At 45.4% G+C, this 23,767-nt stretch overlaps 1 protein-coding gene across 1 annotated transcript; it reads left to right on the forward strand.

Annotated features, from left to right (window-relative positions):
* Positions 1-6: 6 nt before the first annotated feature.
* Positions 7-22,736, forward strand: NPR1 (natriuretic peptide receptor 1). The gene is made up of 22 exons (XM_069078216.1): positions 7-1,377; positions 2,220-2,419; positions 2,855-2,968; positions 3,558-3,693; positions 4,574-4,665; positions 6,304-6,439; positions 8,903-8,987; positions 10,583-10,703; positions 13,484-13,558; positions 13,732-13,809; positions 14,099-14,203; positions 14,417-14,488; positions 14,853-15,009; positions 15,379-15,534; positions 16,009-16,177; positions 18,540-18,686; positions 19,405-19,528; positions 19,747-19,815; positions 20,443-20,617; positions 20,736-20,834; positions 21,836-21,927; positions 22,110-22,736. The coding sequence occupies exons 1-22, from the start codon at positions 672-674 to the stop codon at positions 22,170-22,172; spliced, it is 3,171 nt and encodes a 1,056-aa protein (XP_068934317.1). The 5' UTR covers positions 7-671; the 3' UTR covers positions 22,173-22,736.
* Positions 22,737-23,767: the final 1,031 nt, after the last annotated feature.

Genomic DNA, 23,767 nt, shown 5'->3' on the forward strand with positions numbered 1-23,767 from the left:
GGAGAGAGAGGTAGGAGAGGTTGGAGGGACGTCGAAGGAGAGGAGGTAGGAAAAACAGAGGCAGCCAGATTCCGGGGAGGAAGGAGTTAAAGAATCGGGATCGGTTCTTTTGTCACTGAGCGGGAGAGGGAAGAAGGGAGGGCTCCGAGTGCCTTAGGGCTCCAGGTCCTTCCCAGTCCCCTTAGGGCAGACGGAGAGTTTGTCTAGACAACCCTTCTGCCTGCTGTGGCACTCTAGATCACAGACGAGCGCGCGCACACACTCCTCCTGCTTCCCTTTTCCCTTCCTTTCTTATCTTTCTCACTTCTTTCCCCAGCATACACATACACATACACACACACACACACACACACACACACACGCACGCACGCACGCACTCTCATACACTCTTGCACTCTCGCCCTCTCACCCACCTGCCCTCCTGCACTCTCCCTCTGAGGCACGCTCATTCCCTGGCACTCTAGCACTGTCTTCTCCTTTGGCTCACTCTCGCCCCTTCGAATTCCTCTAGTCTCTCGCCCAGACCGAGGGGACACCCGGGGCCCAGGCGTCTCCCTGTCCCCCTCCCTGGAGACGGACACGATGCCTCACTGAGCGGGAAGAAGTTGTGTGGGGAGGGGAGGGACGTGGTTGGGCGCTCTCTCCCTGCCCTGTTCTCTCCAGCTGAGGCAATGCGCGCCCCGAAGTGCCCCTTGGGCACCCTTCTCCCCTTCCTCGTCCAGTATCTCCTCCGGGGATGCCAAGCGAAGAACCTGACAGTGGCTGTGGTCCTGCCAGTGACCAACACCACGTACCCATGGTCGTGGTCGCGCGTGGGGCCAGCCGTGGAAATGGCGTTGAAGAGGATGAACGAACGATCGGACCTGCTGCCGGGCTGGACCGCGGTGCACCAGCTGGGCAGCAGCGAGAACCCCCAAGGGGTGTGCTCCGACAGCTGGGCACCCTTGGTTGCCGTGGACCTCAAAGTGGAATACAACCCGGCTGTATTTCTGGGGCCAGGCTGCGTGTACTCCGCCGCGCCTGTGGGCCGCTTTACCGCACACTGGAAGGTGCCGATGCTGACCGCCGGGGCGTCGGCGCTGGGCTTCGGCTCCAAGGATGAGTACGCCCTGACCACCCGCACCGGCCCGAGCCACGTCAAGATCGGGGACTTCGTGGCCACGCTGCATCAGGAGCTGGGCTGGGGGCGCCGAACACTCTTGCTCTACAACGACCGTCCCCCAGTCGGGGACGACCGGCCCTGCTTCTTTGCCATCGAAGGTCTGTACGTTCGACTCCGGGCCCGGCTCAACATCACCGTGGACTACCTGCAGTTTGCTGAGGGTGACCTGGAGCTCTATAGCGCACTTCTGCGGGACGTGCAACAAAAGGGCAGAAGTAAGGGGGTACTCTGAGACACCGTGGGAGGAGCGCCCTCGGGAATGGGAGGCCGGCTCTGACCCCTACATCACCACTCCTACACCCTCAGGATCCCTCCAGCTCCTGATCCATACGGGCCCCATCCCACAACCAGAGTTGGCCGCTGCTTGACTCTTTCCCTTCCCTTCTGCCTTCTCCGTTTGACCCTCCTCACCACTCTTACATTGCTTTTTCTGTTTTGCTCCGATTTCTCCAGTTTTCTACCCTACCTTCCTCCCATTTTCCACTCCTCATTCCTCCCCTGCTTTCCCATTTCCCCATCTTTCCTCTGGTCACTCTGTGTGGGTTATGTCTTCTCCTATCCTCTCTTCTACTGCTTTCTTCCTTGAGTTTGTCCATCTCTCCCACACCTGTGGTCTCCCTCTTCCTCTTTTCCTCATTTTCCTTTTCTCCCTTTTTTTCCACCTGGTCTTCCAACCACCTCTCTTCCTATACTCCCTGGACCCTCTGTCCTTCCTGGTTATCTCCCCTTTCTCCCCTTGGGTTCAATTTCCTCTCTCCTTTTTCTATTTCTACTTTCTCCTTCTCACCTTTTCTATTGTTACTTTAGTAGTGGTGAGGCCAAAGAGTCCTATTGTCTTCATCTCAACTTTCTGTCCTCCTTCCCCTGTCGTAGCTACCAAGCTGAACTTGGAGATACTGCTCACCAGGGGGAGGAGGGGGTGGGAGAGAGGACTCTAAAATAGAGGATTCTCTTTCCTGGCCCTTATTACCCCCATCTCTTCCCTCCTTCAGCCCGGAACTTCTCCACGAAATTCCTTTCCCCTGCTCATCTAACTCCTTCTTGTCCTCTGCCACAGTCATCTATATCTGCAGTTCTCCAAACACATTCAGAGACCTGATGCTCCTGGCCCAGGAAGCAGAGATGACCAGGGGAGACTATATTTTCTTTTACCTTGATGTCTTCGGGAAGAGTCTGCAAGATGGGCATAGCCCTATCTCTGGAAGACCATGGCAGCAGGGGGATAGGTATGATGCCATTGCCCGAAAGGCCTTCCAGGTGGGTACCCCAAAGTCCTGGTCAGAACCTACCTCTCATTGTATGACGCTATGCTGGAGGCTTACACTCCCTTTTGTTTCCTTGGTCCTTGAAATACTTCCAGAATTGGGATGAGGTTGAGGGCAGCTTAGGAGGGAGTCAGAGGATGGATGGTAGAGGAGATGGGTTGGTGGCTACAGTTGGGGCTTGAGAGCTAAATGGAGGGCAAGTTAGAGGAATGAAGTAAGTCTGGAGCTGAGAACTCAGCGTGAGGAGGAGTTTGGACAACTCTCTGTCTATTCCTTTAGATTTAGGACTTTAGACTGACCAAACAGAAGCAGAGAAACCCAAGGGCATGATCACAATATCCTTGGGAACAAGGAGCCCTGTAGCCCAGCACCTTCAGCTGTACCCCTTATAACTCCTTCTTTCCCTCTCTTTCTGCCCCATGGTCAGGCTGCTAAAATCATCACATATAAGGAGCCTGATAATCCTGAGTACCTGGAATTTCTGCAGCAGCTCAAAGATTTAGCCCAGAAGAAATTTAACTTCACAGTGGAGGATGGGCTGGTAAGGAAGCCCCACTCTGGCTCCCAAGGCAGTGTCCAGCCTCACACAGCCCTGCCCTAGTGTCACCAACTCATACACAACATACCCACTGCCCTTCCCATTTTAACCCTTCTGCCCACATGAGCTCCCTGCTTCCATCCTAATGCCTTTTGCTTGTCTTTTCTATGTTTTTGCTCTACTCATTGTGCTCTGTAGAATGCAAGTAGGCTCTTTGAAAGCAGAGACTTTCTTTTTATCTCTTTGTATCCTCACTTTCTAGAACCTTTCCCACAGTGAGTGCTTAATATCTGAATTGTATTGTAGCCCTGTTTCCCTTACACACTGTGCCATTCCTCCCCACCACCACCACCATGTTCCTTGCCCTGGTCTTTTACTCCAAAGCCGCCATATTTCTTCTCCCTTTTTCCCTACTGCTCCTGATCCTTCTACTACATATCTAAGCATCTCCTCCTCTATTGCCCAGGTAGTATCTCCTGCCTGTTCCTGGTCCCTGCTGATCTCTACTTTCCAACCCCCCAAGTTCTTACCCAGTGCCCTCCCCTAGCCATCTGAGATAGAATGCCCCCTCAACACCATCCCTCCCCAACAGGTGAACACCATTGCAGCCTCCTTCTATGATGGACTTCTAATCTATGCTCAAGCAGTGACGGAGACACTGGCCAGTGGTGGTTCAGCCACTGATGGAGAAGCTGTCACAAGAAGGATGTGGAATCGAAGTTTCTATGGTCAGAGCCTTGGGGGGGTTGTGTGTGTGTGAGTGTGTGTGAGTGTGTGTGTGTGTGTGTGTGTGTGTGTAAAACAGAAGGGCACCATGATGTGAAAGAAAAGAAAGACATCTGAGGGAATTCAGGAGCTCCTGGATGCTTCAGCCTGGAGGGGACCTTGAGAAGTAATCTCAACCAGGGCATAGCCTTCTCACTCTTTAATTATCTACCACAGGGAAGAAGAATCCATCTCCATTTAAAGCCCCTTTCCTCTTCTCTTAGATGAGGACTCCACAGCCTTCATCAGATCTCCATCCCATTGTATCCTGAATTTCCATAGGAAAAGCATTCAGATAGATAGATAGATAGATAGATATAAATATATACATTTACATACAAAAGCATATATATGTATATGACTTTTATATATGACTCTATATCTATCTATCCATCTAATAGATAGATAGACATATGAGACTTCAGTTGTCCTGCTGTTACTTCAATATTTTTTGTTCAGAGCATAGGAAAACTTCTCTGTGCTTAAGTGTTTGAGGATGGTGGGAGATGGGGGAAGGAATACAGAGAGTCAGAGGAGTCAGCAGTGGAAACAGCACTGGTTTGGGGGCTAAGAGACTTGGGTTCAAGTTTTGACTTTATTACTTATTAGTTGTACAATCCTGAAGAAGTCATTAAATCTCACTTTCCTCACCTATAAAATGGGATAATGATCTTTATGCTACCTATCCTATACGGTTATTAAGAAGAAAGCATTTTATATACCTATCAAGTGCTGTAGACGTGAATGGATGTGAATTATAAGTAGAAGTTCCTGGATCTTCCCCACCTCTCAGGACACACACATCCCTTCCCTCACACTTCACTCTATCCCTGCCTGCCTCAGGTGTTACAGGATACCTAAAAATCGATAGCAATGGTGACCGGGAGAATGACTTCTCTCTCTGGGACATGGAGCCTTCTACTGGTATTTTTAGGGTAAGTTTGTGGGGATGAGAGAGAATACCATGAATCCTACCTCACAACACTATCGGATACTTGCCCTACATTCACATCCCAAAGTAGTCTCAGGCTATCTGTCACTCAATTGTAGCTTCCCTAAACATGATCTAATTTGCTTTTACAATTAAGAAAAAAAAATCATTGATATCTTTTGTTTCTGCATCACCTTTGTTTCTAAATATATCCCTCTCCTCCCCTCCCCATTATGTCATTCCTTGTAATGAAAAAAAAAAAAACAGTTGAACAAAATTAATGCATCATCAAGTGTGGTCATATATAAAATGTTCCACACCCATATTCCTCTGCAAAGAAGGGCAGGAGGTGCACTTTTATCATATTTTCAAGGTCATGCTGCATTGTTATAATTATACAACATTCAGCTGCTTCTTGTTATTTTTATTTCCATTGTTGTCATTATGTGTGGTATTCTATTTCTGCTTCCACAATTGTATAAGTTCATATGAGTCTTCCATGCTCCTCTAATTTCCTCATTTTCATCATTTCTTAAGGTGCAATAATATTCCATGTGTGTACCACAATTTGTTCAGCTATTCCCCAGTCAATGGGAAGCTAGCTATATTTTTTCTAATACTTTGTTACCACAAAAAGTGCTTGCTATGAATATTTTGGTGTTTATGGGACCTCTGTACTCCTATGTATATTTTGTTGTTATTGAGTCATGTCCAATTCTCTGTGACCCCACTTGGGGTTTTCTTGGCAGAGATACTAGAGTGGTTTGCCATTTTTTTCTCCAGTTCATTTTACAGAGGAGGAAACTGAGGCAAATGGGGTTAAGTGACTTGCCCAGGATCACACAGCTAGTAAATGTCTGAGGCTGGATTTGAACTCAGGTCTTCCTGACTCCATGTCTGGTATTCAATCTACTGTACCACCTAGATACCATCTATATCTATAGCTATAGTTATATCTCTCTTTCTGTCTTTCTATATCTATCTCTTTATATCAGACGCTGATATAAAGAGATAGATATAGCAAGGGATCAAAGGGGTCAAATTGACCTTTTTAACATAATTCCAAATTGTTTTTCAGAATGGTTGGTGATTACAGCTTTATCAACAGTATGAGCTAATTTTCATTTAAATTTGTTTGACAATTTCTTCTGCCCCAGTCATGAGTCCTGGGTTCAAGTCCTGACTCTGTGAGCTGTGTGGCCCTGAACTTGAACCTTTCCAAGTCTCAGTTTCCAAATCCCCAAAATGAGATAAGAATGTTTACATTAATTACCTTGCAGAGTAGTTTGTAAAAAGATCCTTTGTAAATCTTTGTAATTTAGTATGTAAAATACTTTGTAAAAAATCTTTGTAAATCACATAGAAATGTGAATTTTTTTTGTTAATGTAACATTAACAACCAAAGGTGTTTAAAGTACCTAAAGATCTTAAGAAGATCCTGCATAATATTTTCTTTGCATCTTTCCCCATTTAATCAAGCAAATAATTGATTATCTCAAGATTCAAGGTCAAAGAAGGCAAAACATGGGTGGGCAGAGGTTTGGTGTGGAGTGAAGAATTCTGGGAACAACTTTCCCATGTTCAGACCTGACCCATCGTTTTTCTTTCCATACCTTCCTCTCTTTCCCTTCCCCCATTCCAGGTCGTGCTTAACTACAATGGGACAACCCAAGACATGGTTTCTGTCCATGGACGTGAATTGTACTGGCCCCTAGGGCATCCCCCTCCTGATGTCCCTCCATGTGGCTTTGATGGCAGGGATCCTGCCTGTAGCCAAGGTAATTCCCTCTTATTCTTCAGGTTCTCAATTCTAGAGTCCACCTGCCTATGCTCCCTCCAGGATCCAAGAGAGGGGAAAGAGAAGGCCTCTTTCACCCCATTGTCCTACCTTTTAGGAAGTCCTTCCTATTCCCATAAACTGGACATTTTAAGCTCCCACGAGTTTAATGATCATCTCCAAGTATAGGACTCCCTAATTTAAGAATCCAGTCCTGAACTCTGCTCCCATATCTGTGACCTGCTGGATTTTACTAAGTTAGTGGACTAAAGTGGAAAGAACATTGAACTTGGAGTAATGAGGTCCTGAGTTCAAATCCTGCCTACTACCTGTGTGATTTAAGGCAAGTCACAACCTGTGTCTCAAATCCTCCCTTGTAAAGTGAAGAAAGATGTTAGACTGGATGACCTCTAAGTTCCCTTCCCCTCTAGATCTCCTCCGATGGTTTCTATTTGGTTATCTTATAGGCATCTCAAAACTCCAATAACCCTAAACAGAACTCATTATAGTTTTCCCCAAACTCATTCTTCTTCCAAAATTCCCTATTTCTGGTGAAGACATCACTATAACTTTTTAACTGGTCTCTACCTCTCTAATCTCTCCACAATCCAATCCATCCTCCACTCAGTGGCCCAAGCAATTTTTCTAAAATAGGTTTGACCGTGTCACTCCTTCTCAATGAGCTCCCTATTAACTCTAGATTCAACTATCAGCTTCTCTGTGTGGCATTTAAAACTCTTCATAATCTGACTGCTTCCTACCTTCCTAGTATTCTCTTTATTCCCATGCACTTTACAATACAGCAATGAGTGGTCTTTGACCATGATACTCCATCTCCCACCTCCATAACTTTGCACTGCTATTCTCCACAACCAGAATGCTCTGACCCCTTCATTTCCAACTGGATTTCCCTCACCTCCTTCAAGACTCAGTTCCAATCCCATCTGCTTCAGGACTCCTTTACTGGACTTCCCCAGCTGCTAGTGCCTTCCCCCCTGAGACTGCTTCCCATCTCTTCTGTATATACCTTGTATGCACCTTATTTACATGTTCTCCCCACCCCCCATTAAAATGTAAGCTCTTTGAGGCTAGGGGACTATTTTTAGCCTCTTTTTGTGTCCCCAGTGTTTAGTGTAGTGCCTAGCATCAGAAGCACTCAATAAATACTTGTTGCCTGCCTGCCTGACTATTCATCAGTAACCTAATTATGCAACCTTGGAGCAATTCTTAACTTTCTCCCTCACCCCTATATCTGTCCAGTAAGTCGTCAAGTCTTGTCAGTTCTAGCTCTACAATATTTCCCATTTCTGTCCTGTCTCTTCATCACACGGATTCCACTCAAGCTCAAACCAATTGGTCTCCTTGCTTCCTTCCAGGTCTTCCTCTTTCTCATCTATACTCCACACAACTGCCTAATTGATAGTCCTATAATACAGACCAAACCATATTATTCCCATACTAAAAACAATTGTTATTATTGGTTGTTATTGTTGTTTCAGAGTCTTTGTGACCCAATTTGGGGTTTTCTCGGTAAAAAATGCTGGAGTGGTTTGCCATTTCCTTTTCCAGATAATTTTTTTAATAATTGAGGAACTGAAATGGATAGGGTTAAGTGACTTGCCCAGGGTCACACAGATAATAAGTGTCTGAGGCCATATTTGAACTCAGGAAGATGAGTCTTCCTGATTTCAAACCCAGTGTCCTATCCACTGTGCCATCTAGCTGTCCTGTACATAGTTAAAAAAAAAAACTTTCAATACCTCCCTGTTAGTAGGATAAAGTACAAAATCCTTAGCCTGGCATTCAAAGCCCTTCACATTCCAGCTCCCATCCATATACCTCTAGTCTTATTTTCTATTGCTCCCTTTCATGCTCTTTCCATTACCATCAAACTATCCTGCTAGCTCTTCCCCATACACAACACTCCTTGGAAGATAGTGTGGCATTGCCTTTGAAGTCAGAGATCCTGGGTTCAAATCTTGTCTCAGACATATACTGCTTATGGACTGTAGCAATACACTTAGCCTCCCCAGACCTCAGTTTCCTCACCTGTAAATAAGATCATTGGACTAGATAGTTTCTAGGGGTCTTTTTCCTCTGTAGATCTGTGATCTTTCAGCTCTGTCTTTGCATAACTGTAGAATACATGTCCTCCTTACTTCCACCTTTTACAATCCCTAGGGTTCCATCAAAACATGGTTTAGATGCTACCTCCTCCGTGAGACCTTTCCTGATCCTTCCTGCCACCATGATAGCTCTCTCTCCTTGAGGTTACCTTATATACATGTTGTATTTACTTTCTTGTGTACGCCACTATAATATCACCTGCTTGCCAACAAGGACCATTTAATTTTAGTTTCATGTTCCTGGTGCCTTTCACATTGCACATAGTAGGTATCTCATCCATTTGTGGTTGAACTGTTATCTAACCTGAGCATTTCCCCTTTCTGGATCTCCATGGTAGCCTCCCTCTCTACTCTGGAAGTCCTGGCCCTGGTGGGCAGTGTCCTGCTGCTCAGCATCCTAATTGTGTCCTTCTTCATATACAGGTGAGCGGGTGGTGCCCTGGTGCCGGCAGAATGTTCAGCACAGCTGAGGCTGAAGGGGGTGGGGAACAGACTGAGGGGCAAATTGAGTGGAGGTTCCAGAGGAGGATGGGAAGGGTCTTGAGAGAACTGGGGGTGTCTGTGAGAGAGGAAGAGGGTTAAGAGGGAGTATCTTGGCTGCATGACCCACACAGAGGGAGGGGATCAGGATGGAACTTCTCCAAGAGCCAGCTCACTTCATGCTCAAGTACAGAAATCATCTCCTGTGTGACATTTAAAAAGTTCAAGAGATATAATTTCTGGGTAATTAGCCATTTTATTAATAATGCTAACAAGTTATTGATAAAATAGGTCAGAGTCACTCCCAAATGCCACAGATCCCTCATGGCTGTGGGCTCATAGTTTATATGCCCTTGGAAGAGTGGGTGTTCCTGACAATGGCAATCAACTCTGATTGGTTAACAATTAATGAGAAAATGAATATTATAATGAGATGTGGGCTCATTCTAATGAGAGTCTTGGATCACTGAAGTCTATGTCAAAGAGACTTAACAATTTCCATCCTGTCTGTCTGACAAAGGGGAGAATCTACATTCTGCCAGACCTATCAGAGTAAACACGAAGAGCAGCCACCCACCCATTAGCCGAAACTGAGAATTTTTTTCTGTCTTTGATTAGATCTTTAGCCTGAGTAATTCTTAGAGAAAGATTTCCACACTGGTTGACTTCTGGGTGAGGAAGTAGAAAAGGGAAAAACTTTGGTCCTGATTCAATAATTAGTTATTAATACAAGAGAGAAATAATCATTTCTCTCACCTGGTACTCCTATTGGAGTTCAGCATGACCTGTAGGAGAGTGGGGAAGTAAAGAAGGAAAAAGGAGGAGGAGGAAAAAAGGAGGAGAAGGAGGAGAGGGAAGAGGAAGAGGAGGAAAAAAGAGACCCAGGCAAAAAACAATCTTTAAGGGCTCTGGGAAAAGGAGCATGGAAAAAAAGAAAGAGAGTGGGAAGGAGGCTAGAAAAATTGGGGGAGGAATTCTTAACCCTTTTTGTGTCCTGGACCCCTTTGGCAGCCTGATGGAGCCCATAAACCTTTCTCAGAATAACACATTTAAATGCATAAAATAAAATGAATAGTGTTACAAAGAAAAAGAATTATATTGAAATATAATTATCAAAATTTTTTAACATGCACAGACCCCCTGAAATCTATCCAGAGTTCTCTATGAGCTTAAGAACCCTTGGTATAATAGAAAGATCAGTGATATAGAGATTGAGACATTAGTTCAGATTCCAGCTCTGACTTTTATTAGCTGTGTGACTGTGGGAAAGTCATTGTATTTTGAAGAACCTCAGTTTGCTCATCCTCAAATATGTATAATATCTCCTCTACCCACCTTATGAAGTTGTTGGAAGGAAGCTACTTTTCAAATCTTGCAGATTTCTGGAAATATAAAATATTTCCAAAATTTATAAGTTATAAAATATTTTATTTGTAAAATAATAAATATTAATTATTCAGGAGAGCATAGCACCCCCCCCCCAACAGAACTCCAGCCTGAGTGTTCATGGCTCAGTGTGGGCCTCTCTTTACCCCCAGGAAGCTGCAGCTGGAGAAGGAGCTAGCCTCAGAACTGTGGAGAGTACGATGGGAAGATGTGCAGGCCGGCAGCCTCGAGAGGACCCTCCGAAGTGCAGGGAGCCGGCTAACTCTGAGTGCAGTAAGTAAGGGGGGCTGCTCACCCCACCATGGGGACCTCAGTGCAGGACTCTGAGAACAGGGGAAGAAGGCTACGCCCGAAGCAGAGCAAAGGCTTACACTGAGGCTTTTGACTAGAGACATTTGGAAAAGGTCTAGGGGGCAAATTTTAGAAGGAGATCAGTGTGGACAAAAGGCCTCTGAAGCCAGTAGCAGATAATCTGGACTTAAGTGGGATCTCTGCTGCTTATCATTGGTGTGAGGTTAACTCACCTCTCTGAAGATCAGTTTTCTCATATTAAAAAGGAAGGGTAGCAAGGCATGATGGTATACACCTATATGCCCTGGTTAGGATAAAGCTAGGGAATCACTTGAGCTCAAAAGTTCTGAACTAATGATATGACATAATATAATCTATTGGATAACATAATGTGATATGATAGTTAGCATTTATGTAGCACCTACTGTGTGCCTGACATTGTGCTAAGCCTTTACAAGTAGTATCTCATTTCATCCTCACAACAACCATGGGAGGCAGGTTCTATTGATATCCCCATTTCATAGTCAAGCAAACTGAGGTGGACAAAAAGGGCCTTGCTCACGGATCACACAGCTAGGAAGCATCTGAAGTTAGATTTGAACTCAGGTTTTCCTGACTCCAGACCCATTCACTGGGCCCCCTGGCTGCCTAGAGGCTGTGGGGCTCCGGTAGGACCCAAGCTTCTTGGGTGTCCACACCAAGTCTGTCACCAGTATAGTAAGCTCCCAGGAGAGGGGGGCCACCAGACTTCCCAAGAAGGGACAAAGCAGTCCAGGCCAGAAAAAGAACAGGTCAGAGCTTTTATGCCCATGACTGGTGGAATCAGGCTTGTGAGGGCCTGATGCATTTCCAGCCTGGGTGAGATGGGGAAATCCAATCTACGAAAAAGGCTGGGGGAAGAATTGAAACGCCTGCCTACCTCACAGGGTTGTTTCGAACATTGAATTTCCATCAACCCTTAACTCAACAGGAATCCTCCCATCCTGGATTCCTTCAAGTCGCAATTAAAATCCTGCCTTCTACAGGAGCCTTTCCAGATCCTCTTACTTTCTGATGTCTTTCTTCACTTGATTGTTTCCTCCGTCTTGTGCCCGCGCTTCCTGTGTGCCTATCTCTTTACCTGTTGGCCCCCATCACATCGTAAGCTCTTTCGAGGGCAGAGGCTGTCTTTTGCCTTGCTTTGTATCCCTGGAACTCAGCATAGGGTCTGACACGTGGACAGCAGGGCAGCTAGGTGGCGCAGTGAATAGAGCACCAGCCCTCGAATCAGGAGGACCTGAGTTCAAATCCGACCTCCCACACTTGACACAAAAAACTAGCCGTGTGACATTGGGCAAGTCACTTAACCTCAATTGCCCTACCTTTTCCCTCAAAAAAAAAAGGGCAAAAATAAATAAATAAAAATTGACCAAATGAATGGGATTCGGTTTCCAATTGAAAAATCTCAGGTGAAGCAACATGACTAATATGGACATATGTTTTACGTGATTGCAAATATATAGCCTATATCAAATTGCTTACTGTCTTGGGAAGGAAGAGGGGAGGGAGGGAGAAAATCTGGAACTCAAAATTTTATATAAAAATGAATGTTAAAAAATAAACTCTTAAAATAAAATGTATTAAATTTCTTTAAAAAAAAGAAAAAAGAAAATCTCAGGTAAAGGGGTGTTTAATCCTTCCCAAGGCAGTTCATTTCCTTTTGGACTGCTCCAATCATTAGGAAGTTTTTGTTTTTGTTTGTTTTGTTTCTGACATCAAGCTAAGACCTGTCCTCCCAGGGCTCTTAGTTCTGCCCTTTGGGGCCTTCTTCCGTGTTATAGACTTTCAAATAATCAATCAATCAACAAGCTTTTATTAAGTTCCTACTATGGGACAGACTAAGCTAAGTGCTGGAAATACAAAGACAAAAGTGAAACGATCCCTGCTCTCAAGGAGTTTATATTCTATCAAGAGAGACAGCAAGAAGACAGTTTTTGTGTACTCCTGAGTCTTTAGTTGTTCTCCAGGCTAAACATTTTCCAGTTCCATCACCTGGTCCACACACATCTTGGTTTCTGTTTCTCTCTCCATTCAGATCACCCTTCTTCAGATGTGTTCCAGTCTGTCAATGTCCTGTGCCAAAGTAGGCACCCAGGATTGATTACCATAGTCTAGCTGTGGTCTGATGTGAAAGGCACTCACTATAGTGGAACTATCACCTTCCATGTTCTAGACCCTCTAACCCTCTTGATACAGCCTGGATTCAACTTTGGGGGCTGCTGTGTCCTACCCAGTTTTGAGACCTGGCTGGTTTAATATCTAACTTGCGTGACCTTTGACAAGTCATTCAACATCTCTGAGCCTATTTGCTCATCTATAAAATGGAGTTAATGATAGTCAGTTGCCCTGCCCCCTTCAAAGAGTCATTGATAGTGGGACCCTGGGAGGAACACAACAGGAGTATCCTGCTTTCTTTTCACCGCTTCTTTCAACGTTTTATCCTTGGGTCCAGAGGGAGAAAAAAAATTGAATGAGAAAATAAAACCAGTAGTCTTCCTAGACTATACAAGGATCCAATGAGCTAATGGATGGGAAAACACTAACTGCATAAGCATAAAGGCATTGGGAGAAGTGGGCCAGGGCAGAAATAGACAGGACTGGGGCAGTGAGGACCAGGACTCAAATGCTTGGGATGACCAGGGAGGGAACCTGGAGAGGGAGTTTGCTCTGTGTGGGTTACAGCTGGTCACTCTTGATGTATATATATATTTACACTCCTGCAGAGAGGATCCAACTACGGTTCCCTGCTGACCACTGAAGGCCAGTTCCAGATTTACGCCAAGACGGCCTATTACAAGGTAGGGGGCCTGGGTTGTGACTTCTGGGATCCCTAGTTCCTGGGGAGTAGAGTAGAAGAAGATTTGAGTTCTTTGGCGGGGGCACGGGATAGGGGAATCAGTTGGAGTAAGCAAGGAGGAAGGACAGCTGACCTGTAACCAATCTTATAGTAAATTTCCTTTTCTTTGTCCAGGGCAATCTTGTGGCTATAAAACATGTGAACCGGAAACGCATTGACCTGACCCGAAAAGTCCTATTTGAGTTAAAACATGTAATATGGGATGGGAGAGCTAATTACTGGGAAGGAAATCCTAAGAAGGGTGTGGGAGAGGTGCCTAGCGGAAGGGGTTGAGCTTGGCACTATGGGGATTTCAGTGTAATGGAGATGCAGAGGAGATGATTGTAAAAAAGATAGTAGAGTCTTCAGGGTACCTATTAAATGGGGGATTGATAAAGAATGAGAAGTATAGTGGAACCAGGGAGTTAACAGGGACTAGATGGAAGGGAAGCTGGCTTGGGAGGGAGACTCCAGTAGCATTTTTGCTGTTACTTGCCTCCAGATGCGAGATGTACAGAATGAACACCTGACACGGTTTGTGGGTGCCTGTACTGACCCCCCCAATATCTGTATCCTCACTGAATATTGTCCACGAGGGAGCCTTCAGGTAAAGAGGGCACAGGGAAAGGAGGGGACATGGAAAGGTTGTATGGTGGAGATGGATGGAAACCAAAATACAAGGAGGATAGAGTCAGAATGGGGGACTCTACATGGGATGGAGGATGAAGAAGAGGTGGTTCCATGATGGGAGGCAGAATTGGGGAATGACATGGGTGAATAGGCTGGCTTTCTCAGGCTTCCCTGGATGTTCACTCTACAGGATATCTTGGAGAATGAGAGTATTACCTTGGACTGGATGTTCCGATACTCACTCACAAATGACATTGTTAAGGTACGTCCTCACGCTTCACTTAAAGAGGAAGAGGTAAGAAAGGGGATGAGAATGGGGACAGCAGGGTTACTCTCATCTATGGTACAATGGGAAATAACATTGCATTTGAAGTCAGGAGAGGACTGAGATTTAAATTTCTGTTCTTCTACTAATGGAAAAAGCACATCCCACTCTAGAAATCAAGTCTTTCCTCAGTAAAAGGAGAGGTTGGATTAGATAACCTCTTAGATCCTTCTGAGAAATAAAATTGTATGACCCTATATTTGGGGATCCAGTTCAATTCAATAAACATTGAAAAGGAGCAAACAGAGCTAGACTCTGGGGATGCAAAGAGAGCTCCCCTCCTTGCCTCTGCCCTGCCTAGGGAATGCTGTTTCTGCACAATGGTGCTATTTGCTCCCATGGGAACCTCAAGTCATCTAACTGCGTCGTAGATGGGCGCTTCGTGCTCAAGATCACGGACTATGGGCTGGAGAGTTTCCGGGTGCCAGAGCCAGAGCACAGCTATACCCTCTACGCCAGTGAGACCTTGCCCTTAACTGTTTGACTCTAGCCCTAAGAATATGGGTGCCCTCTAAGCCAATGAGAGTGACCACTGACCTCTGATGACCTTGTATAAGTAACTACCCCCTCTGAACCTCAGTTTCCCCATTTGTAAAATGTATAGTTGGATTGGATTATCTCTAACACCTTTTGACCTCCAGTGTGAGTATAGCCACAGATTGGATGCTAGTGAAATAAATGATGACCCATGATGATCCCAACCTTCTTCATCTATGAAAGTAAAACCTCCAACTCCTATAACCTAACTCCAGTGTCTCCCCCTTCATTCCTAAGCTGTGGAGGGCCTCTGTAACCTACCTCTGTGACCTTTGACTTCTGACCCCCAGAGAAGCTGTGGACAGCCCCTGAGCTACTTCGAATGGCAGCCCCTCCTGCCCAGGGCACCCAGGCAGGTGACATTTACAGTTTCGGGATCATCCTTCAGGAGATAGCTCTTCGGAGGGGGGTGTTCCATGTGGAGGGAATGGACCTCAGTCCCAAAGGTGAAAGGACCACCTTTTTGTTATATCTTCCCATCCCCACACTCAGCCCTAACACTGACCTTAACCCCCCTGGAAGATATTCCTTCCCCTGAAAGGAAAAAAAAAGGAAAGAAAGAAAAATTGTTCATCTCCTTTCTCTGATTGACCTCAATTCCAAAGAGAGAATCCACAAATTTTTCCCTAGTACCTAATGTCACATTATCATGTTCTTTCATCCCTTCACTTCCCCTCTCTACATCCAGAGCCTGACTCACCTTCACCTTAACTCCTAATTCTTCAGCATCTTTTCCCTGGGCTACCTACTCTAACCCTTTAACCCCAGATCCCTGAATATGCCATCTTGCCTTATATCATGATACCACCCACCCAGGGCTACACACCAAGCCCCCAGAAAGTCCTAGCTCATGTCCACCAGCCCACAAGGTCATTTCCTGGCTGAAAGATGCTCCTTCCCTGCTCTAATCACCTATGCAGAAATTATTGAGCGGGTAATCCGAGGGGAACAGCCCCCATTCCGGCCATCTCTGGCCCTTCATTGCCACCTGGAGGAGCTGGGGCAGCTGATGCAGAAGTGCTGGGCTGAAGACCCCCAGGAGCGTCCACCCTTCCAGCAGATCCGTATGATGCTACGGAAATTCAACAGGTCTTTTCTTTCCCCAAATACACACTGTCCCCACCCCTTACTCCATCACTTCTTGACAACTCTTCCTCTCATCTATTTCCCCTAACCCTATTCTGTCCATTGTCCCCTTTCACCCTCCTCCTTATTCATTTTATTTCCATCCTTCTTTTCCTCTGTCCCTAATACCTGTTCATCCTCTCTTCCCCTATTTCTAATTCTCTTCTCCATCCCTTTCCCTTTTTCCTCCCCTATTTCTTCTCTCCCTTCCTACCTTTCCCCCCATACCCTTTCATCTTTATCCTCCAACTCCCACTCCCTTACTCATCCTCCTGATCAACCCCCTATTCCTCCATCACTTACTCATCCCTACCTACCTCACAGAGTTGTTATGAGAAAAATACCATGTAAGATTTAGAAGTGTATTAAAATGTTGCCTTATTATAATCTCCTCTTCCTTTCCCCCTCATTCCTTAAAGAGCCACATAAACATCAATTATTATCCCTTATTCCATCTCCCACTCTCTCCTCTATCCCTTCCATCCTCCCTCCTCCTTTATCCCCTCCCATTCATCCTCTCCATTCTTCCTCTCTCTCTCTCCCCATTCCCTTTCACTCTCTCTTACTCTATCCTTAATCTCCCTCCTTCTCTTTAATTATTACTCCTCTTCCACCTACCATTAGCCCAGGTATGTTGTGAAGCTCAAATCAGATAATGGGTATAAAGCACTCTGTAAACCTCAAGGCATTATATAAATTCCAGTTATAATAATAGTAATTTATTAGCCTATATTCACCAGACCTCCAGTCTCACAATAACTTCATTTCCCAAGCCTTCTACTGCATTCCTGCTGAGCTCAAGCAGTGCTTATAGACCAATTCAGAGGTATGCTGATAAATGTTTAACAACCAGGCTATCCTGGAAACAAACAAATCCATCTATTCACATACTTTCAAATTTAATCTGCATTAACACTTTCTCAGACCTAGACAATCAACAAAAGAATAAATCAAACCAATCTATAGTGATTGCCAATTTCTGAGGTATAAATGGCCACACTGAAAATTTAGCTCCAACACACCCTTGTATCATCTTTTCTATTCCCTACCACCCTTTCCCTTTGTAAATTGATGTCTTTTGTCTTTACATCACAATTATTTTTCACTATCACCCTCTAAATTGAACCTTCCTTTCTGACAAAGGAAAACAATTTAGCAAAATATTTGATACCAAGACCTTTTCTGACAGTATATCCAACATCTGCTCTAGTCATTTCCCTCCTCTCTGTTGTGAAGGAGTAGGTATATTTTATTCTCTCCTTCAGGGCTTTCATTATTTTTCCTTATTATTCAGAGTTCAGCTTCCTTTTTGTGATCTTTCATTTACTTTGATGTCATTATCACATATGTTCTCTCATATCTGTCTATTTTGCTCTGTATCAGTTGATTTAAATCTGCCTGTGTTTCTCTGAATTCCTTATATCCCACATTTCTTGCTACAAAAGAATATTCAATTCCATTCATATGTCACAGTTTTTTTCAGCCATTGCCTACTTTGTTTCCAGATCTTTGCCATCACAGAGTGCTGCTGTGAACTTAAGTTTGTTTTGGGCTTTTTGTTTCTGTCCTAGGAGTATATGCCCCTGTAAATGAGATTGCTGGGTCAAAGGGTATGAATGGTTTCAGCACTTTTTTTTGCCTTATTCCAAACTGAAGTCCCAAATGACCAGACCACTTCACAACTCTATCAATCCCACAACCCCTCTAATGTGGATCTCTTATCTTTTATCATCTTTGCCAATTTGTATCACATTTAGTGAAAACTCAGAATTGTTTTCATTCACATTTTTCTTACTGTTACTTATTTGCAGTGTGTTTTCATCTGATTACAGCCCTCCTTTTTCTTCCCCTCCTTTTCCCTTTATCCTTCCCCTCCTTCCACCCCTCTTCTTTCACTCCCCTTCATCTCCTACCTTCCTCCTGTTCTCCTTCCTCATAGTTTTCTTTCTTCCTCCATAATCCTTCACCTACCATCCACCCCCATCCCAATCTAGCCTTTAGGTTGCTCTATCTCATACCCTGTCCCAGATTCCACGTGTGGTACTGGGCTTACATTAAAGATTTCTTCCTCCCTCACAACTCTCCCAGCCCTGGTAGTCTCTTCAACACAGAAGGGGTTCTTGGTAAGTGGCAGAAGAGGTTGAACTCCAGTTCCTTATGCCACACACACACACACACACACACACACACACACTCTCTCTCTCTCTCTCTCTCTCTCTCTCTCTCTCTCTCTCTCTCTCTTTCTCTCTCTCTCTCTTCCTCTGCCCTTCAACCTCAAGCTTTCCTTCATCCCTCACCCCCACTCTCTTCCCTGCTCTGTGCCCAGGGAGAACAGCAGCAACATCCTGGACAACTTGCTTTCAAGAATGGAGCAATACGCCAACAATCTGGAGGAACTGGTGGAAGAACGAACACAGGCCTACCTGGATGAGAAGCGGAAGGCTGAGGCCCTCCTCTACCAGATTCTGCCCCAGTGAGTACTTGCCTTGGGACCTCCGATAATGGGGCCTCTATTTTCACTCCCCCTCTGGGCCTAATAGCTGTGGGTTGCCTACTGCAGGATCCCGGTACTTAGCACAATGCTTAGTGATCATCTATGTGAATTAAAGTGTGCTGTATAAATGTTGGCTATCATCATCACCACCATTTTGGGGGTAGGCAGTTGGGGTTAAGTGACTTGCCCAAGATCATACAGTGTCTGAGGCCAGATTTGAAATCAGGTCCTTCTGACTCTAGGGCTGGTCTACGGTGCCACCTACCTACCCCACACCACCATTATTACTGATAAATAGCCAGCATAATAATGACATTTAGATGGTGTTTTAAGGTTTTCAGAGTGCTTTACAAATGTTATCTCACTTATAAATGCTTCTAGTTCATTCATTCCCCCAAAGGATGGATTACTCTCAGGCTCCCCTCATACCTACTTAAGAATCCCTCCATTTTCCAGGAATCTCTCTTTCTCCCTACCTTGACTCTCTCTCTCTCTTGACAATCTGACCTCCCTTCTTTATCTCTGTTGTCAGTACCACTCCCCAGGATCTCCTTCACCTCCCTAAGATATCACATACCTCCCTATCTACTTAATTTTACTCAATAAGCATATTGAACAAGGGCCTCTACAAGTCATTGCACATACCCAACTCGCCTCCTCCCCTCACCCCCCTTTATACTCTCTCCTACTCCCTCAGCTCAGTGGCAGAGCAGCTGAAGCGAGGGGAAACAGTTCAGGCTGAAGCCTTTGACAGCGTCACCATCTACTTCAGTGACATTGTCGGCTTCACGGCTCTGTCTGCAGAAAGTACGCCCATGCAGGTGAGTAAGATCCCAGGGACCAGGCTAGTAGAAGGACCCAATAGCCCAGGAGTATCTACGGAGATAAAACCCACTGAGGCTTGGTGTACTCCTGCCTGAGTGGGAGAGCTTTCCTCCAAGGCCTCTTCCGTTTCTCCACCACTCAGACTTCCTTTCTCTATCAATATTTCCCACAGCAAAAATTTCTTTTCTTCTTGATACTTGGCTTCCCTTCCCAGGTGGTGGCCCTCCTTAATGACTTGTACACCTGTTTTGATGCTGTGATTGACAACTTTGATGTATACAAGGTGACTGGACTGGGAATGGGGGAGGGGTAGGGAGGAGGGGGGAGAAGAAGAAACAGTGACACAGAGTCCAAGAGAAAGAAAGAGAGATAGAGAAAGGAAGTGTGAGAAAGTCAAATGAAATGAGTATAAAAAGGGCTTGCCCTTGTCTGATCCTTTGTAGTCTTTTTTGGGAGGCTACCCATTTATTTGTTACAGAATAAATGTAAAATAAAGATCATGAAACTTCCTGGATCCCCAGCAAGCATGGTTATTTCCTTAGACAGAGCACAGATCTTTATTTATAACAGAAGGAAAGAAGGAAGGAAGGAAGAAATAGAGTAACTCAGAGAGTAACACAAAAACAGACACAGGAGATGGCAGTAGGATGAACATGACACATGGATTGACTGCGTCAGAGAGGCGCTGTAGGCGGCCCAGAAGAAACTGCTTAGAAAGCATTGGGGAAGTCAGAGCCACGACTAGGACAAGGTCATTGGAATTCTGCTCAAGGGTGGACAATTTAAAGGGCACCATATATCATCCTGGGGCATATTTCCTTCCTCCTCAAGCCTCTGACACAAAAATTGCCAGCTGTGGCTCCAGGGGAGGGTCTTACTCTACCTGTCCTTCCCCCTGTTCTGGTGGCAGGTAGAGACAATTGGAGATGCATACATGGTGGTATCTGGGCTCCCAGTGAGAAATGGGCGCCTCCATGCCCCAGAAGTGGCCCGGATGGCTTTGGCACTGCTGGATGCCGTTCACTCCTTTCGTATCCGCCATCGGCCTCAGGAACAACTGCGCCTGCGCATCGGCATCCACACAGGTAAAAGTGTCTCCATAACTCCAGCTATGGTCTCTCCTGACCTTTCTGAGATATGATAACCTTCTCGTTGACCTCAGCCACCACCCCCACTTACCCCATTTGTGTCCCTCATAACCAGGTCCAGTATGTGCTGGAGTAGTAGGGCTGAAGATGCCTCGTTACTGTCTTTTTGGCGACACCGTCAATACTGCCTCTCGAATGGAGTCCAATGGTGAAGGTACAATGTCCCTGCTTTCTCACCTCCCCCGAGCTCAAGCTAGTCTATTGGTGCATCAAACTCCTTTTCCTTCCCTCAGGCCCTTCCCTACTGGGCGGCCATCTCTACACAAAGGCTGGGCAACATACCAGAGACAGATAAAGGGACTTGGGTCGCTGTTACCCCGTTTCAAGAGCAAAAAAGTCTCTTTAGACAAATGATCAGCTGTCCTTTGGAGGAGACCTAATCTTTCCTGCCTATCTTTTGCCTCTGCCCTTTCTATTCCTGCCTTCCTGCCTCCTTCAATCCAACATTAACTGTGTGCCTTTTGGATGCACACTTCTGTGCTAAGTCCTTTGAGGGACATAAAATAAGTAGAAAAGGCTATCAAAAAGCTTACTTCTCATTGGAAAGATTAGACATATCTGCCTGAAATTGTTAAAGAGGAAAACAGGGTACCATGTGCTTTAGCGTAAAAATTATATGTGAAAACTAAGTATAATAAGAGTTCAGAGAAATAGTATAGCAGCATAATACCGGTAATATATTAAAAAAAAAACAGTGTAATCAGAATTAAGAGACCTGGGTTCAAGTGCCATCTCCACCACTAACTAGTTGGACAAGTCATTTCCCCTTGCTAGCCTCAGTTTCTTCATTTGTAAAATATGAGTGCCTCAATGAAAGGAGGAGAGGCCCTGAGTTCAAATCCCAACTCTTTCACTTACTTCCTGTTGGACTTGGTGTGAATTGCTTAATCCCATTTGGGCCTCATTTGTAAAATGAAAAGTTACATTAGATGACCTTCAAGGACCTTCCAGTTGTGATCCTAAAGAGAAGACATTATTTGAACTGGGCTGTGAAGGAAGGGTAGAATTTTGAGACACACCTTATCCCTGGATCTCTCCTGCTTCCAAAAGTCCCAAAACCTCTTTCCTTAGCCCATTATGCCCAATTGAGCCTTCCCCTGACCTCCTCTCCTCCTCTTCCTCTGACCTACCCTTCTTTGCTTATTCCTTCCCCAGCCTTGAAGATCCACATGTCTTCAGATACCAAGGCAGTCCTGGAGGAGTTTGGTGGCTTTGAACTGGAGCTTCGAGGGGATGTGGAAATGAAGGTACTAACTCCCTTGTCCCCCCACCTATTATTCTCTTTCCCTTGTCGTCAGTTGCCCTCCCTTATACCTGCCCCACCCCCAGTGACTATACCTCCATTCCTTACCTAGCCTGGGGCTCTTAGAACATCCATGACACTGGCCCTGCCAGTCCCCAACTCTAACCTCCTTCTTTCCCTGCTCAGGGCAAAGGCAAAGTACGCACATACTGGCTTCTGGGAGAACGGGGAAGCAGCACTCGGGGCTGATATGCCCTTCCTATCACCCCCAGTGTCCAGACTCAGGATCAACATCCCCCTGTTAGAAAGCCCCACTTTCATCATGGGACTCAATGGGGGATTTGAACAGTTCAGGTTTGGAGACCCTGGTGGGGGTGATACCAAGGTTCTGGAAGAGGATCAGAGTCTGGGGATAACACAAGACCACAGGATTGGATCAGATACACATGCTGGAACATACACATATACACACATGCACACATGTATTCTCTACCCTGGCCCATGCCAGCATCCTTGGATGGAGACCTTGAATTCCTGAATCCTTCTCTCCTCCATCCTCTCCTCCCCCATACACTGTGGCTATTTAGGGGGAATGGAAGGGAAGGGTAGAGCCCTCTCAGTGAAAGCACAGACTCTGAACTACTGGCATCATTTGCAGGCTCAGCATGGCTGTGGTGGGTGACAGGTTCACCCACCTACCATCAGATACAGAAGTTTGAGCTGGGAAAAAGAAAGGAGCAGGGTGGGAAGGTTGGGGAGGGGGTGAGTGTTGGGGGGGGGAGGAGTCTCCACACCCAGCTTCTACTGTGAGGAGATTGAGAAATCATTAAAGTCGTTATTCCTAAGGCAGCCTCTTTTCTTTGGCAGGGACACTCCATATAGCATGTGTGTTCATGCACATGCCTGTACACACATGTGGAGTATGAGAGGAAGGAAGAGAATGTGTTCCTACCATGGTACTGTGGTCCCTACTGATTCATTGCAACTGGGGCCTATTTCCTTCTTGGGAGAATGAGTAGTTTAGGACGGGGGTACTTTGAGCTGCAGTGGATGATCAATTAGGTGGAGTGACTGATTTCCATTTTGTAGATGGTCTGAGTCACTCTTTGATTCTACCTCAGTAGAAGACTCTAAGAGGGGAAGGTGACCCGGAATAATTTAGGAAACTCACACAAAGTGTCCCCCTTTTGAGGGGAGCAGGACAGAAAGCAGAAACAAGATCTGTGATTTCACTAATATAGGGAACTCCCCAGCTGAGGAGACTCCTTTTATCAATGCAAGCAATTTATGGTCTTGAAGAATTGCCTAGAACACCACATAGAGAGGTTAATGATTTGACAGAAGACACACAGCCATTATTGTCAGAGGGAGGATTTGAACTCAGGACTTCCTAAATCTGAGGCCAGCTCTCTATCCACCACTCCATGGTTTCTCCTTATTTGTTTGTTTGGGCCAAAAATTTTAATGCTCTAAGAAGTGGAAAACTATTGCCTTTATTGAAGTTTTCAGTAACCTCAATCCAGATTACCCAGTCCCCTTCATCTCCCCCAAAACCAGGAAGATGGAAGAATTGATGATAGCTAGAAAATTCTTTCTCAGTTTCCATGAGTGAGCAGCCCCTGTATAAAAGAAAATATGTAGGAAGGGTAGGAGTTTATTTTTAGAGAAATTGGGGTTCCTTCCTTAGGGTGTCTCCAAAAGCTAGGCCTGGGGAGTTGGCTGGATCTCCTTGCCCAGGCTAGGCTGAGCTGGGTGGGACCTTCCTTCAATGTCTCTCTTCCTTGCCCTCCACCCTCCTGCTCCTACACACACACACACACACACACACACACACACACACACAC

Source organism: Petaurus breviceps, unplaced genomic scaffold (genome assembly GCF_028583685.1).
Source record: "Petaurus breviceps papuanus isolate PSGF00001 unplaced genomic scaffold, PetGlider_PUasm1.0 91023, whole genome shotgun sequence".
NCBI classification, from domain to species: Eukaryota; Metazoa; Chordata; class Mammalia; order Diprotodontia; family Petauridae; genus Petaurus; species Petaurus breviceps.